Raw genomic sequence first — 18,128 nt, forward strand, 5'->3', positions numbered from 1 at the left:
TTAAATGATCAGGCTGTGTAGAATAAAAGGACAGAGAGAAAAAGGAGAGAGAAATATAAGCATTTCACGTCGCATAGGTGAGAAACTTCACCTCTGTTCTACCTGCAGCTAATGATGAAACGTATCTTTTTATTTTGTTGAGGTTGAAATTCATAATGGTCTCATATTTCTCATTTTTACATAAGTGAATTTAAGAGACAGTGTCACCCATAAGCTAGAATTTCTTCAGTCATGTACTTCATAGATACCACTGGTGACACTAGGAAAAGGGCACATTTGGTCTTCTTGTCAGTGAAGTGTTGGGTCAGGAATGGAGCCACAAAGACAGCTGTGTTAACAAAAAAGAAATCAGTGGGATGTTAGCCTTGAAGCATCAGGTAAGCACAATTCAGTTGCAGGATTAGTATTTTATAATTAATTCAGGATCAGAAGTGTTTTTTTTTTTTTACTGAGATATATTTAGTTAGTAGTCACAAACATATACTGTATTTGCAAAAATTTTGGTACACTGAGATCACATAGTTAAACAGTTTAAAGCACAGGTTAATTGTGGTAGTTTTTAAGAGCTCTTCTGCTAGATTCAGACAGATTAAAGGGCTTCATGATCTAAAGAACACTTTTTCAAACTAAGGTTTGATGAGTAGAAATGTCAAACTAGCCAGCACACTCACACGCCAATGTCAACATCAGACTTTGTCCCCCACCAACCACCGAGCCCTTCCCGGGGGTTCTGCTGCTTTGTCCTGCAGTGAGAGGGCTGCCTGCTGCATTGTTATTCCAGCCATCTTAACCCTTTCCCTGTCCTGGCTCCACTGATTTTAGTTCTTACAGAAAATTACTGCTGTCTTATGAAATACCATGAAAGAGAAGGTGTCATCTTGTTAGTTTAATACTTCCACTTTCTGCAGCTGAAGACTACATTTTTACTGTTTTTCCGGGGATCACTTTCCACTCAGCCTCTCCTTCCCTCATCTCCCCTCGCCCCTCAGCCCACCTGCACTTTTCCTTTTGGCAGTTCCAGTCTGAGCTCTTCATATTTGAGCCCTGCCACTTAGGAGAAGCCAGCCGATCGCGTTCGCACAAACGATGAACAACTCTTCATCTCTCGTTTTAGCCAGGTCTACCTATAAGCATGCTCTTGGCTGCTTTTTGAGACCCAATAGGGAAGACTCTGTCTTTCACACTGCTTTCATTTTTCAGAGTATTTATATTATCATCTGTGTTCCCAGATGATTTGATTGTCTTTCACTTTTGAGAACCTGTGGACATCATATCACATGCAGTTAACATTTTTTTAAATTAAAGTGCTTAACTCTCCTCCTACACTGCGGGGTCTTAAAACAGTTTGAGACGATCGCCCTTGTTCTTGAAGCGCCTGGCACATCCTAAGCTGAAGCAGTGTCCTGGAGGGCAGGAGGCTGAGTGTCCAGACCCAGTGCTTGTCGTTGATTAGGTGTTTGCTCTTGTCTTCCTTAGGTTTCAGTTTCCTTATCTGTAATCTGTTGGGTTGAAATCAGTGGTTCTCAGACTTGACTGCATTTTGGATCACTTGGGAAGCTTTTCAAAGTGTGTGTGTGTGTGTGTGTTACATATCTGGACCCTCACCTCAAAATTCTGTCTAACTGGGTGGTGTGAGGACCTGTACATTAAGAGTTGTTTATATTTCCCTCCGTGATCCTAACATGCAGCCAGGGTTGGAAAATCATTAGATTAGGTGATGTATGAAGTTTTAACCAGCTTTAATGTTCTCTGATCTCAGTATGATCTCTTTAAATGAAATATTCAGTAAGCACTTGTTTTAGATAATTTTATAGATTTTATAAATACTTGAAGATTGTTCCATGATTCAAACTGTAGGAATCCCAGAATTTAAGATCATGGTCAAATTCCAGCCCTGTGTAAATCACAGTATCCACAAGTGCATTTAAAGCATAACTTATTTTAATGAAAAGAGTGTTACAAATGAAATACCCTATATCATCTGAAATCTGTCCTTAAACTATGTTAGATAGGATTTTTTTAATGAGGAAAGGAATACATTGAGGTAGGTCTTGTAGTAAAAAGAAAAAAATATCAACGCATTCCTTTCTGACATGACACATCAGGATTTTGTGCTGGGTTTTTTTCTTAAAGTTTGTCTAAAATAATTCATACTGGTTTGTCCTTGTAAGGCATTTTTTTTCTTTTTTGACTGATTTGTGTATATATCTTACTTTAGCTGCAGTCTGAAGTAGTTTCTCAGGTTTCAAGTACAGAGCATGCATTTTATACATGCTAAATCCCAACCCGCTAAGCAGAAGCACACAAAACAGCTTACTGAATGACCTCCACAGAGGGTGCAAACTCCTAAATAAATGGGCTTTCGCAAGATTAATGTGATTCCTTAGCCTGATTTCTTAGTTGTTTCAGTGAAGGATGTACAGCCGTGATGCCAGACCCCTCCCTCCCTGACACACATGCATTTCTGTTCCATAACGCCCTCACCTGGAGGAGTTCTTGTCAGTGATCTGCAGGGGAGGTTGGAAGCACACACCACTGGCTGTCCTTTTCCAAGGCTGTTCCTCAGTGCAGCCCTAGTGAATTCTCTTTTGAAAGCAAGTGAGGATGGAGATAGAAGGTAGATGATGTCTGTCAGGTAGATTTGGTGATTCTGGTCAGGGCACAGCCTCCGGAGTCTGAGCCTTAAATCTACCATGTAAAACCGTTCAATGCCCCCTAAACTCAGTGCCTCCCAATGCACTCGGAAAACTTAGGCAACAACTGTGCTTTAAAGAACAATGTTGCCCTCTTACCCTTGTTATTTCCAGAGCCCATCCCGGCTTTCTCCTCGTGGCCCCAGGAGAACGTGGACGCTGACGAAGCGCGCCTCTCCCCGCAGGCGGGGCGCCTGATTCGGCAGCTCCTGGATGAGGACAGCGACCCCATGCTGTCTCCCCGCTTCTATGCCTACGGGCAGAGCCGGCAATACCTGGACGACACTGAAGTGCCTCCTTCTCCCCCCAATTCCCATTCCTTCATGAGGTACGTTTCTTTATGTTGCTGATTCGCAAATGCATCGTCCCTGTAACAGGAGGAAGAATAGGACTGTTGCTGATGGCCAGTAATTTTTTTTTTTCATTGAGTTGTAAGTATAGGGAGGAACAGACTTGAAAGCCTCCGTCCTAGTACACAGGCTCGGTTGTAATCTTCCACTTGACCTGTGGCCCAGCTACAGCATCACAGACTGAATTTCCATGAGCACCTCCTTTCCAAAGCGCTCTCAGATTTAACTTTGAGCCCATTGTGCACATTTCAGTCCTAGGTTTCCCAAGTGTAAAAAGTGCGCTGGAGAAGATTGGACCTATTTAATAGGGAGGACATACAGAGGTCAAGGTCACAAAATGAATTGGCCGTCAGCTTTCCTTTATTTGAGAAGACGGACCCCGTTTGGATCCCCCGCCCCCGCCTTGCCGCACCCCTCATCCTCAGAGCCCCTCCAGGCGGCCGCGCACGCTAGTGGGAAGCTGACCCACGTTGTGCCCTCACAGGCGCCGCAGCTCCTCCCTGGGCTCCTACGACGATGAGCAAGAGGACCTGACACCTGTCCAGCTCACGCGAAGGATTCAGAGCCTTAAAAAGAAGATCCGAAAGTTTGAAGACAGATTCGAAGAAGAGAGGAAGTACAGGGTAAGCACCTCCCCTCGGGTTCTCTTTGTCCCCGCCCTCCCCTGACACGCGGGGCCAGTGCATCAACAGCTCAGAGAAGTGATAACGGTGAAGGGAGATTTCCAGGGAATCTCACAACAGAAAGGCAGTACAAACTGGGGAATAAACCTGATAAACCCCAGACATCATGGATCAGCATTTTCCTCGCCCAAGTGTATCCTTAGCAAGTGAATTGAATGCTTTCGTCAATGTTTAACAAATTAATTCGTGAGCAGGGATAGGAGAAATCATTTAATGGAGTCTTTTGTTTGGCTAAAATCTTAATTCAAGATTATCTTCTAAAATTTTATTAGTACGAACCTCATTCTACTCTCTCTAGCATTTCCCACAAGAGTGGCAAAAAGGCATTTTTCTTGATTACTGTAATGTGAAATATCGCATACCTCTCTGCTTTCTGTTCTGTTAGCCTGAACAGTCCAAATCACGGAAAAGGGACCATGGACCATATAGAAGTCCATGATCATGAAAATTTCACATTTTGCCTCTGAGAAATTCTTGGAAAGAATCAAAAATAACCAAATGTAAAGAAGGATAATGGAATTACACCTGTGAAGTTGCTCTGATTGATTATGGTTCATTTATTATTCCACTGGGACTCAACTTTTCCTTCCTGTAAGCAAACTCATGGTCAAACTCTTCTTTTTCCTGCCACAATTCCAAAACACTTACTCTAGATTTCCTTTTCTCAGCCTTCCCATAGCGACAAGGCAGCCAATCCGGAGGTTCTGAAATGGACAAATGACCTGGCTAAATTCCGGAAACAACTTAAAGGTAGGTAAAGTTCTAGACCGATGGCATGGTCTCCAGACAACAAGCCAGGTGCAGAAGCCACCATCTCAGTGCATGTTAAGTGCCACTCACCACTAAAATATTCCAAGAAAGATAAGTTCCCTGAAGTTGCTTCCCAGGGCTCTCCATATTCAGGAGAGACTTCCCCCCATGTCTTCCCATGGCTGTAATCGCAGGGGAACCCAGATCAGCTAAGATGCAAAATCTGCAGCATTTTTTTATTTCCCTAAATTTCCAGCATAATGATGATGGTTTCAACTCAGCACTTACTAGGTACTTGTTTAACAAGGCTGTATGTATTTGCCATGGAGTTAGGAGAAGACATATTGACACTGATGAAAATGAAAAGGGTTTGGTCCCTGTCCCTCAAAGAACTTGCTGTCTTTTCGGAGATAGAGCCATGCAAACAACTAAACAGAACATAAAGTGAAAATCATTCCAAAATGAGGTTTATAAGCCATACAAAGTTGGCCAATACTTGGGCACTCAATCTGTAAATACCTGTGGATGGCAAGGGAATCAGTATAGGAGGACATCCGCCACATTCTGAGAACAGTGAACAGGTTGGGGTGGCTAAAGCCTGGATGCTAAAGAGCTAAAGCTTTCTCAGGAATTAGGGTTAGGAAAACATTCCAGATAATCCAGGAAGACATGATCATTTTCTTGGGTTTTACATAATAACCCAGGGATTTCTACTAATATTATAATTAGATACTTTCTGGGGGGAAAAAAGTCGGGGCTAAGTAGTTGTTAACACCACAGAAAAACAGTCTGGGTTCAGCAGACATCAATTCCCATATGTCTCCACCCCTAACTCTTTCCGGCTAGAGTCAAAACTGAAGATATCAGAAGAGGACCTAACCCCCAGGATGCGGCAGCGAAGCAACACGCTCCCCAAGAGTTTTGGTTCCCAGCTTGAGAAAGAGGATGAGAAGAAGCAAGAGCTGGTAGATAAAGCAATAAAGCCTAGTGTGGAGGCCACGCTGGAATCTATTCAGAGGAAGCTCCAGGAGAAGCGGGTGGAAACCAGCCGTCCTGAGGATATTAAGGTGTGATTCTCTGAAGGCCCCAAGCTAACTGCTAATCCTCAAGCATTCCAGTCAGCCTGGTGGAAATTCAGGGCATGCCCCAGGATCCCAGTGGGAAGGGCGATAGAGCAGTGCCTTTTTAGACCTCCCACCCCCTCATCTTCCACACTCCGTGATGTCCTGAGATGCAAATGAAACAACCCCAGAGAGTGTTAACTGTAAGCACTTTGGGTTTTGACTACCCACTACAGTGAAAGCAGAAAACCCTATCATACAGGTTGCAGAATGGACTTGTTTAGGTTAAAAGACTGGTGACTCTCTGAGGTGGGAGGATTATAGACAAACCTTTGGGAATGTGTTTCCTGCAACTGTAGTCATTGCTTCAGCCATTAGGCTAAGCCCTGTGTGCCTCACAGCCTGGCTTACCTGAGTATTCAGCATGCCTTTGCTGTCTCTTGGGAGGTGAGTACCAGTAGGCGATGCTTCTGCAAAGCTATATTTCTAGCAAGAGGTCAGGAATAGCTCATGCCTATAGTGAGCTTTGGGTAGAGCTAGGGAGAGCAGTTATCTAAGATTCTTTTTAACTTCGGAAAATTTGTATAACAAAAGTTGGGCTGTTCATAAGTGTTTTCCCCTCTCTCATTTCTCTATCCTTGTGTTCATACAGGATATGACCAAAGACCAGATTGCTAATGAGAAAGTAGCCCTGCAGAAAGCTCTGCTGTATTACGAAAGCATTCATGGACGGCCGGTATGTGAGTGCGCTGAATTTTCTGTGGGGGTCAATTACCTGGCTTTAGAAATGGATCTTCTATGTTCAATATTTTGCAGATGAAGTTCCCTGATGTTTAAATTACTGTATACATTCACCAGAACTCAGCTTTCTGAAGGCTAAACCTATGATAAGAGTTCCGCCTATCTCACAGGTGCTGAATTTAATTACACTCCAAAGGAAAATTAGCTGGCAAATAAAATGTAGTCACTAGTGTTCTGCTTTAAGGGGAAAATGGTGGAGGGGGGTGTGAATTGGTCCATAGAGCCTTAGAGTGAGGACACTTGCTTGTCCCTCAGTCTACCCCTGTAAATTGTCACTGGCTCTAGGCGTTCTGATCCATAAAAAGAAGGTGCTAAACTAAAATGATTTGCCCTCACATTCAGTTTCCTTGTAGTGCAGTTTGCAGCCAGTGTCTGTCTATAGAGATATTCCAGCTGCCGTCGAGAACCAAAAAGTGTGAGGAATCCAAAATACGGCTTTGCCTTTTTATAACAGCAGGGAACTTTTGAAACAGTTTGTTTTTCAGCAAGTGCGTTTATTGAGTGCTTGTTGTCAGTCCTGGGGGAGGCAGTAGTAGAACAGGCTTGTGCTCCAGTCCTCAGGGAACGTGTAATCAGAGAGCCTTGTCAGTGACTCTTAGTAACCTCTGTTAGGAACACACGTTCTTAAGAGCAGGTATAAAGAACCATGAATTTATGTTCACAGGTGGGTTTTTCATATCGCCAAAATGCCTAGGTCTCTTTTCCAGTCTCAGCCATAGCTGTATAATCGAGATAGTCTTTTCATCAAAATATGCTCTTTTAAGTAAGGAAGCTTCCAGAATAATGCACTCGACTGTGATGGCAGGGATTCTGGGTTTTGTTTACATGATGATAAACCTGACCCTCAGTGTCTAGCCCAAGACCCGACACATAGTATGTGCCCAGTAAACTCTCTGTCCATTAATCCTCCATGGTATTTTGGTTCTGAATGTGTGAGGTTTAAATTTAAAAATAAACAGCTAGAGCTTTGCTGATTGATTTTGCTGGCCCATCCCTGCAGTGGAAAAACACTGGCACTCTGGGATAATGGTCATATTTCAATCCAAGTTTTGTTTGGATTTCTTTTTAAAGGCATTGGACCAAACAGGAACTGCACTGGAGCTCACACGTATTGTGAAACTTTGTCCTTCTCTTCTGGGGTATTCAGAACTTGGAGCGATAGAACTGAACTCTTCTAGCAGAGGGAACCCCTTCCCCACGGCAGGCTGAGCCTGTAAGTGTAGATCTCCTCACTGACACCAGGCCGGCCTCGGTGACGGAGGAGGGACTTATGTGTCTTCCTTCTTTTCACTGTGTGGATTCAGGTTATGAATCCTTGAAAGACTCGCTGGCCTGTGGCCCCTGGGATCCCTCAACTGCATTCTAGTCTTCACCTTACTGCCAGTTCAGGGGTTTGTGTGGCGGGGTATTTGTTGCTCTGAGGAGGGCACAGAGGCTCTCGTTCTGCCTGGGGTGTGGCAGTGTGCAGGCCCTGGGAGAGCCCAACCTGGACTCAAACCTCAGCCCTGCTAAGACTAGCTCTGTGACTTTGGGCTGCTTAGGTAACTGTCCGAGCGTCAGTGCTTTGTCTGTGTGATAGATGTCTGCTGTAGGTTGTCATGGAGACTAGATGACATTACACACACACACACATTTACCTGTAGGCTGTCTGGCACTGAGAAAGTAGGGCAGAGTGGCTTTAGGGGATTCCTCAGTGAATGACAGGTTTCGCTTCTGTTACAATTCTATGTTCTGCCCTCTGCTGCCTACTTATTAAATGATTGAATCAGGAGAAGTGTGCATTTTTTAGCACTCTTATCATTAGAAATATGAAATATTAATTCTCAGCCCTTTCTTTCATCATTCTTTCAGATGAAGGAAGAACACTTTTGGGCTCTGGAGTTTAGCATCTCTTAGGGCAGGGGACCAGTGCGCTACAAAGTCTGAGTGTCATTTATTCCTGGGCCCAGCTCAGACTCTCTGCCTCTCTCTGAAACATGATACTCCAGCCTCCTCAGGAAAAGCAGAGTTCACTTGATATCTGGCCAGTCTGAAAATCAAGGAGTGGAATTTCCATTCTTAGATCTGTGGTGTCACCATGGACCCTGGACTTGTAAATACCATTTGGGCAACACTCCTCTTAAAAGAAAAGTACATAAACTTCCAGAGATAAAGTGTCATTCCAAACCCCAAGTTTTTCTAGAAAAGCAGATGCTTAGAGCCTGATGGTTTTTCCTGAGTCTGCAGATTCTGGTTTAAAAGGACACTAACAGTCCTAATCACAGGCCAAAACAATTATCTGCTACTTCTGTACACTTTTTTAACAAGGCTGTTTGCTTTAACAGGATATCCTACAGACAGGGACATGTATGGAAAACTGACATGCTCATTTACATACCTGCCCTAGGAATTATTATTAAAGGGTGTCCTTTTCAACATTTTAGGGTCTCATCAGAACACCGCATCACAGAACCAGTGCAGCTCACCACATAACCTTTTCAGACCTCGATGTTGGTGTAAATGGGAGACTGGGTGGCTTGCTCAGAGCTTCTGGGTCCTCACTGATGTATTTTAGTCTTGGGTTTTAAAGCCCAGGAACTAACATGACACTAAACATACCATGTTCAAATTTAAATACAAATTCTAAAGCAGATTTATATAAATACTATCGTTTAGTTACCTGCTGTTTGGGATTATCTGATCTTTGCACTGTCAGCCTACTTGTTTTTACCCAATAAAACAGAAAAGAGAGTCATTTTCTAAATCAGCAATTATAAGAATCCATCTCATTTGTCTTCTCTCACTAGCAGTCCTTTAATTCAGAGGTACCCCTCCCCACACAAATTCAGACCACTTTTTGTTGTACTGATGAGATTTGGGGGCAGTGTCATTTCTTGTCATCTGTCTGGGGCATAATCTCTCCCAAAGTGGGGCCTCTTTGCTACTGTTCAGAACTAGAAATCTTTGTGAACTCAATACAGGCAGAACTTTCAGCTTGGAGGTGGAATTCTTTACATTAAGATGATAACTTGGTCAAACCCTATCAGAGGAAAATGCTATCTTGTGACATTTTTAATACGTCTTTAGGTCCCTGTGTTAAGATCCTGCTTCACTTCATGTCTTGCTTATTTGTAGACGGAAAGAAAACTGGACAGGGAGTTAGTGCACCTGGGTTCTGGACTCGGCTCTGTTGCCTTGGGCAGATCAGTTCCTCTTGGGTGCTCAGCTTTACCACATTAAAAAACAAGGCTCTTCTAGCTTTAACATCCCATGGTTCCAGTGTCATCTCTTTTTTTCAAGTTAAAAACATCAGTCATTGTCTCTTTCACCTTTGCTGCACTGTCCAGATAACAACAACCAAGTTGATGTTTCTGTAGAGAAGCTTTATTTGAGGCTAAGACAAACACCATCACAAAAAACAAATGCTTTCCTCTAATCAGGCCTTTGTGACTGCCGTTCGAGACTTGCCTCTGCTTAAATGTGGACAATACTGGCTGGTGTTCCCTCTGTACTTTGACATATTCTCTGAGATTTAGGTAGAAAGAGACCAGTTGATGAAGATTTCTTTTCATCAAAAACAAAGATGGAGTGGAAGGCGCTACCTTCACCCATCAGATCTTCATATCTAGATTTACGTGTTGTCTTGCTCTGTGTGCAAAAATACATCTTCATCTTAACCCTATTCCTACACATTGAAAGCCACTCAGTGCTGCCACTTAAATGAAAACTAAAGGTTTGAAGCAAAAGGAGTGAAAGTATGTTGAAAAGACAATAGATGCTTAGCCTAAAGTCACTTTCAAATAATTATGGATCATAAAGATTTTCTAATCTGAATTCTGCAGAGGCTCAGAGAACGTCACTGGCTCGTTCACAGGCCCATTCGTGGTTAGTGGTGGAGTCCCTGAGCAGCTTATGACCTGAGAATAAGATTGTCAGCTTCCAGTTTTCCCACAGTCTATTTAATATCAGCAGCCCCTTTTTAATAGTTCACAAGGTGCTGCTTTGTTTCTTTACTCTTGGTTAGATTTTGGCTCTGCTCGCAAATCCAGCACTGATAACTGCATGAGAAGTGGCTTTATGATGGGGGAAAGTCATATTGACTATTGGTATCACCAAGCCTTTGGCTTCAGACATATATCATGGAAATAATTCTTGTGTAAATCAAGTAGGATTCTTTCCACCACCTCAGACTTAAAGATCACTGATACTTTCCATGTTTCAATACTTCTAGCAAATGTCAGTGTTAACTTTGGTGGAATGATGAGGAGTTTTGACTCTCTCTAGTCAAAAACTGGATTTTATCAGATCACTCACAGGTGATTAATTCTAAGGGTCATTAATTTTATAAATGAACAATTCATAGAAAATCTAAATATCAGTGTCATAAGCCAAATATAAGCCAGCTATCCTCTTGATCTACTCTAACTAGAATATCTGGTTTTCAAACAAAGAATTAGAAAGGAAATTGGTTTCTTTCAAATTTGCCATATCTGGTAATTTTACCACTAAGTCTCCTTCCAAAATCCAGTGTATCCTTTTACAATCCAAAGATGTTTCTGCCAAGCAACCACAGTTGACCATTGACCGATGGCAGAGGTTAGGCCTTGTTCAACTCTCAGCATAATTGAAAATCTGACTATAGCTTAGAGCCAGCTCTCTGTATCCACAGTCCCTCCACATCCAAGGTTCAGAATCCATGAATTCAACCAACCGCAGACCGTGTAGTAATGTAGTATTTACCATTGACAAAAGTCCACATATAAGTGGACCTGTGCATTTCAAACCCACGTTGTTCAAGGGTCAGATGTAGTAGCAGGATGCTAGTCTGCAGTGGGGAATGCTGGCTCCTTATTATTTTTATTTTCTGTATGTCTTTTGGTCACTAAACCATCTGTTGTTTATCTTTCACAATAATTTTTCACCACAAGTCATGTGTTGACAGTTAGGATGTGCCTTAATCTCATCTGCAAACACATTTAATGGATACATCTTATGTTAAAAAAAAGTATTCCATGTGTTCCTAAATTTTGTCATTTTACATGTGAGATGGTACAAGTCACTCATTTCTATTCCTTACATTTCTTTGTGGCTATTAAATACAGAAAAGAGCCCAAATTATAAATATGAATATTGATAAATTTTCATAAAGTAGACAAGTCCAGGTAACCAACATCCAGGTCAAGAAATAAAATGTTGCCAACCTTCTCTGGAAGCCCTTATCCTGTCCCCTTCCAGTCAATACTATCACCTTCCACCCAGCAACAAAAACAATAATCCTGACTTAGAACACTATAGATTTGACTTGCTTATTTTTAAACTTAATCTTACAGTATACATTCTTAGGTGTCTAGCTTGTTTTCCTTGGCTTTATTTTTGTGAGACTGATCCGTGATGCAGTGATGTTGCTTATAGCTGTGACTCATTCATTCTCATGGCATGTATTCAATTTTGGAAACCCACCTTATTTATTCTACTGCTGTTGGGCATCTGGATGGTTTCCAGTTTGGGGTTGTTATAAAAGTGCTTCTATGAACATTCTTATAATATATGTCTTTTGGTGACATTTATATGTCTTATGGCCACGTTTGTTTGGTGTGTACTTAAGAATGGAATTGATGAGTCATATGTTTAGCTTTAGGAGATACTGCCAAACAGGTTCCCAACACGTCCCACCCCTGCAGCAGTGAGAGAGTCCCAGCTGCTCAGCATTCTTTCTGACACTTGACACTGTACTTTGTTTTAGCCGTTGTGGTAGGTATGTAGTTACTAACACCTGTGGGTCAATCCTCACTCTTTTTGTAGAAATTAATTTGTGTGTTCCCTTCCAGTTTTGACAGTCATCTTTCATGAAATACCAATTTAAAAACTCCTTTTGATGTGGTAGATGGTAAAAGCCAGAAAAAAATACCGCCTGCCTCTTGAATTGTGGTAACAGGAAGAGACAGAAAGAAATGGTTATTATTATTACTGCTGGTGATAGAAAATAAATCAGGATGTTTTTGCATAATGTCTAGCTTGTGAAGTTTAGCCAGAGTTCGCTTATTGTTGACCACTTTGAGAAAGGCAAATAAAAAAGGCAACAAAGTATAATCCATTCATGCCTAATCCAGAGTCGCCTTCAAAGTTGAAGGCCTGTAAGAGAAATGATCAAAGCTGATACTATTTGCCCTTCCTCGCCTCTGTCACTCTTGCCTTATGTGTATGATAGAAAGAAAATGCAGATGACCAACAGCAAACTTGAAGCACAGTTACTTCATCTCTTGCTCCGTTTAAGTAAGCAAACGTATACATGTGAATGTGGCATACCTGTTTACATTTGAAATGTCCATTCTCCTCTTTTGCAGATATTTGTGGAATATAGTTTTCATGTCAGGCACTGAAATAGTTGCCAGGGATACAGAAGCACAAACTCCTGCTCTCGAGGGGCTTACAGTCCAAAGAGAAGACAGACGTGTCAACAAATAGTTACTGCAGAATATAAATGTGTCAGCCTTTGGGGTGGCTATGACAAAATACTGTAGACCAGGTGGTTTATAAACAGTTGAAATTTACCTCTCACAGTTCTGGAGGCTGGGAAGTCCAAGATCAAAGTGCCAGGGTCTGGTGAGGGCCCACCTTCCGCTTCATAAACAGCTGTCTTTTTGCTGTCCTCACATAGGGAGCTCCCTGGGGTCTCTTTTACAGGGGGCACTAATCCCACTCATGAGGGCTCCACCCTCGTGACCTAATCGCCTCCCCAAGGCCCCGCCTCCAAATGCCATCACACTGGGGATTCGTTTTCAACATATGAATTTGGTACAGGAGGGGGACCCGAACATTCTGTCTATAGAAGAGCATAGGTGAGTTACAAGGTGCACACAGGTTGCAGTAGGTGACACCAGGAGAGAATGAGCAGGTCTTCCAGAGAGGGGGAGGTCAGCAGACGGCTGCACGGGGGAGGGCGGGGACTCTTGGTCTGGACTTTCTCAAACCAAGGAGCAGAGAGGAGGCCATTCCAGGACAGAGGGAGACAGACGAGGAGGTATGACATAACCTCGTTGCTCTCTGGCGCTGGAGTCGGTGGGAGGAGGAGAAGCGGCAGGTGGTGCACCAGGGGGCTGGGCTTGATTTCTCCCCTCTGCCTGTGGAGTCAGGACTTCAAACATTTTGAGCCCTGTGCCTGATTTTAGGGATACAGAGATGAATCAGCCCATGTATCCTATCAGCATATGTTCCTTGAATACCTACTGTTTGCCAGAATTTGTCCTTAAAAACACAACAATTCCATAGGGAAGAGAGACTTTTTTTTTTTTTTTAATGATTACAGAACTGCCTGGTAAGCAGCGTAACAGAAATACATGCCTTCTTCTTCCCTGGACCTGGAAAATAGTAAATCATCTGGAAACTCTGAACCCCCAGGGGTTTTAAATAGGGAACTAATGACTAATAATGATCATAGTTTTGATTGAGGAAAAGCAGTATGGCTGATGGAGTGACTTCCAATGATCTGCCGCTAAAGTAGATATTTTACATGGCCACTGACTAATATTATCAGTTGAAATAAATTTTGCAAGAATGGTGGGACATCCGCTGACTCACCTGTGCTTTCTCTCTGCCCCGAGCATGCAAGTCTCCCAGCCACCAGGAGCCAGCTCCTCAGCTCTGCTGTTCTTGCATTTCAGGTGAGCAAGAATGAACGCCAGGTCATGAAGCCACTGTACGACAGGTACCGCCTGGTCAAACAGATCCTGTCCCGAGCCAGCTCCATCCCCAGCATCGTGAGTACGCCCCGCACTCCAGTCAGTGTCCCGGCTGAGCGGGCCCTGCTGTATTAATAGGGCCCTAACTTGCCTGCTGATGAAAGAACAGTCTTTCATAGTTGAACCTGCCCTTAGTATCAGTGGCCGCTAAGCTTGAGGGATGAAGAATTTATCAAAGACTTCTGAGGCTACATTTGTCGAAAATGAGCAGATCTGAAGCTGACTGAATGTTTTTCCCTCTGGGGGAGATGCTTTGACTGAATACACCCATCTGACATGTGCTGGGCCAGCTCCCCAACCCTTTCCTCAGAGACAGAGCACTGAGGGGACAGGGCCGTGCTGTCTCCAGGGCCCCCACTCTAGAGGGTGCCTCTCTGGTCTTAAGGGTCCTCTGTTCATGATCTTCTCTCCACCTCCAGGATTAGGGTCAGCCCCTCTGGAATCATACCAAGGGAGAAGTCCTCTGAGGAGCTCCAGTGAGGGAGCCTCCCTCTTTTTGGAGGACGTAGGAAGTGTGAGGTGGAAGGACGGGAGGGGCAGCTGACAACTGTGAACCGTGCTCAGTGGCCGCCATCCTTGGACTTGGCTGCTTTCGGCTCCTCAATTTGGATTTTGTCAAGAGTAGGAAACAGTGACTGGCCCTGAGCTCTGGGAAGGCCTTCCAGGCCCCGGCCAGCTGGCTCCCCTCCCCAATCTCAGCCTGGGCTTGGCCAGCCCAGCCACAAGGGCAGTGTCCCCACCCCGTCCATCTCCTGCGTCCTGTGCCTCCATTTCAGCGCTCTCCTCCCGGGGGACCCCGGGGCTTCCCCTGGTGGCTTTTGGGCTCTGCAATGAGCAGACACAGCCTCGCTTTTATGTTGGTGCTGGCGTGTGCATTCTCCTTAGCTGCTGCTCTCCGATTGAGTCTTGCTTCAAATCTCCCCAGTTTATTTCTAGGCCCAAGATGTGGTCTCTGCCTGTCTTTTAAACAGTGTATTTGTTCCTATGAACGGGGCAGGGTCCAGAGACCTCAGGCAGGTGTGTTTATGTTTACTTTTCTAGAAATGTCCTGCAGAATAAATCAGTAAACTAACCAACAAAAGGATTAAAGCTAAGGAACCATTTTCATTCTCCAGTCGGAAGTCCTTGGTGTCCCTAAATACGTGAATGGACAGCCTCGCTGTCCTCGATGACCTTTGCATCGCAAGAGCTTGTGCTATTACAGTTGTTCTTGAAGTTACTGTGATTGGGAGGGAAGTGGGGAGGCAGGGGCTTCTCCTCAGGTGGTTCTGCATGCTTGGTTGACTCTCTTGTGCTGTCCTTGCTCTCCTGTGACCCCCGTGGTTGTGGGGGTGAGGGGCTCTGAAGTGAAGCAGCAACTTGGGCAAGAACTTGGGCTGTTTCTTCCTGGATTTCCTGGGAGTCCTTGGTGGGGAGGGGTCAGGGTCTGGAGTTAAAAGGCAGAAATAAATAGTGGTGAGTCAGAGGGGAAGGGAACAGGGTTCGCCATGTAACCTGCCTCTTAACGCCTGTCGCAGGGTTCCCCTTCCAGCAAGCGAGAAGCCCTTTGCTGCAGCCAATTATCGAGGGCGAAACTGCTTCCTTCTTCAAGGAGATAAAGGTGAAGACCTCCTGCTGCTTACCGCCTGCTACACCCACGACCATCCCGTCCTCGGTGCCCTCCCTCCCTGACCCCGCGCCTCCCTCTCTCCAGTGGATAGAAAGGGGCTGTGATCGGGTCCTTTGTTGACAGCTTCCTGCAGCGTTCCCTAAAAATCCATAGCTGCTTCTGACCAACTTTAAACAATCCTCTTTGATTTACGTTATAGATCAGCTGATCTCCTTAGTTTCATTTGATTCCCCCGCTTTTCATTTTGTTTTGTTTGTTATTGTTTGGTATTTATTTTGCTTGCTGGGATTTTTGTTTTGTTTTCACGATGTTTTTTGTTTTGGGTATTTTTTTCCCTCTATTTGGGGAATGGATTTTCTGTACTCTAAAATTTTGTTAAATTAGCTCATCGCGTAACTTTTTTTAAAAAGATCTCATTTGCTGAGTTTATAGAAAAACCAAAATCAACAAAGGCAATATATATAGCACACAGTAAAAAAAAAAAAATTATTTTATAGACAAATCTCTTAGTTGTCTTTGACAGATTTTCAGTCTCACCCACCCTCCCTTCCTGTGGCCTTCCCCCTGGCACATTTAGTCCTCTGTGCTCTGACCAGCAGTCACTGGGACACACACTCTGGTTTTCCCCCAGTGGTAATACTGGAGTGTATACAGATAATCCTTGTCCTCAGTGGCTGCTTTTGCTAGCGTAGAGGGGACAGACTGTGTCCACGGCTCTGTACAGACCTAATTGGCCTGGACTAAGATCAGCCTCTTTCATGTTTTTGTTTCTAGACAGCTGAACACGCTGACTGCCTTACACAGGGCTCCAGAGATGAAACGTCAAAGTCAATCATTTTTTAAAATCAGTGATTGTTTTTTCCAGCAGTTAAGTCGGAAGGGGGACAAAAACCCCAAACAGAAGTGAGTTTTAAGAGTTTCACTTGTCATATTTCTGTGGCAATCCCAAGTCTGGGGTGGCATTTATTTAGTGTAGTTAGGAATGATTATTTCAAAATATGGGGGCCCCATTTGTACGGGGGGACACCAGTTGAGAACTGCTCCATTTTCTTGCCTGAGTCTCCTCGTAACTGAGGTAAGGAAGCAGAGGCTGCAAGGTCCCCTCTTCTGTTAACTCTGTTCCTTTTCTTACCTCTCAAGGGTCTCAACTACTTCATAGACCTCACATTCAAGTGTCAGGCAGTGATTGTGTTCACTCTTCATATTAACTTAACTAGAACTTGTTTTATAAAAAATGCTCTAACTGTGAAATTTAGGCAAATATCTTACATTGTATCTTAAAAATTAGAGCTACTTTTTTTTTTGCAATAAGACTTGATGTTGATAAAAGAAGACAAATATTGTCTTGCTGGTAATTTTACACCAGAATTAAATCACTGTAATTGAAGAAATTTGGGCAATTGTGTGAATGAAAATTAGCATATTTCTCTTAGAAGTATGCGATAAAACTGTTCCTGGATAAAAATGTGTTCTTGAACACATCCCACATATGACACTTACTAATTGCCTCATGAAACAAATGAAGCTACATGAATGATGCTCTTTTGAAAAGAGGATGTTCTTCCCAATCTTATCTTTTAGCTTAGTTTATTTTTTTCACAAGTATATTTTGGCCATGGTTCTTCTCCTGGTCCTCATGGTGGTCAAAATTTCAGATAATTTTACAATGATTACTTTGCTTTTGTAAACAGTGTTGCCTTTTAGTTCATTTTGTTCCAGTTGGCCAAGCTTATCAGCATGTGATTGGATTGTATTACTTCTCAGCAATTGTGATACAATTTAGAATTTGGTGTGTGTGTGTGTGCAGATGAAAAGATTGCATCTAAATGGTTTCTTTGAAAACCGTCCCTGGCTATAAATGCTTGTGGGAAGGCCCCAGCTGTTGGAGAGAGTCAGCTCAAGTTCTGAAGCTCTAGGTCCTCCAACCCCCAAATCCTGCAGATCAGCTAGTCAGTTCTATGCAGCTAAGAATTCTCTCTGAAACTTCTCTGGCAGAATAGAGACATTGTCCCTGAGAAGTGCTTCCATCCTCACGCTTGAAAAGTTTGCAGTGATGAAGAGAGTAAGGTCACTCATTACGTGGGCTTAGCATCAGTGTTATTAGTTAATTATTAGTTTTATGATTATCATTTTAAAAATTATTGACTACAATATAGTCATTATATAATATGTAATTTCAGAATGGATAGGTTTAATAACTATAAAATATTACAATTAATGAAAAGAATTAAATCATAATATTTGGAGTTACTACTATTTGTATTGGATGACTTCCTACATAATAGGCTTAGTTTTGCCTGTGGTACAACCTGGAATTGGATCCTGCTGCTTCCCTGAGGGCACTGCGTCTGTTTACAGTCACCGGCTCTGCCTACGCCTCCCCACCCCTGTGAACTGTTTTTCCTCCAGGTTCTTCTCACTGTTTCTCGCATGATACGGGCTCCAGACCTTCCAGCAGACTAG

General features: G+C 43.3%; 1 protein-coding gene across 1 annotated transcript in view; it reads left to right on the top strand.

Annotated features, from left to right (window-relative positions):
* FAM13A (family with sequence similarity 13 member A) overlaps positions 1 to 18,128 on the top strand; it is a 266,497-nt gene that overhangs the window by 241,047 nt on the left and 7,322 nt on the right. The window contains 8 exon segments of the mRNA XM_032498189.1: positions 2,808 to 3,021; positions 3,528 to 3,666; positions 4,395 to 4,476; positions 5,323 to 5,543; positions 6,190 to 6,273; positions 13,979 to 14,074; positions 15,574 to 15,589; positions 15,592 to 15,656. Coding sequence (XP_032354080.1) covers positions 2,808 to 3,021; positions 3,528 to 3,666; positions 4,395 to 4,476; positions 5,323 to 5,543; positions 6,190 to 6,273; positions 13,979 to 14,074; positions 15,574 to 15,589; positions 15,592 to 15,656 — 917 coding nt within the window.

The sequence above is a fragment of the Camelus ferus genome, chromosome 2 (assembly GCF_009834535.1).
Source record: "Camelus ferus isolate YT-003-E chromosome 2, BCGSAC_Cfer_1.0, whole genome shotgun sequence".
NCBI classification, from domain to species: domain Eukaryota; kingdom Metazoa; phylum Chordata; class Mammalia; order Artiodactyla; family Camelidae; genus Camelus; species Camelus ferus.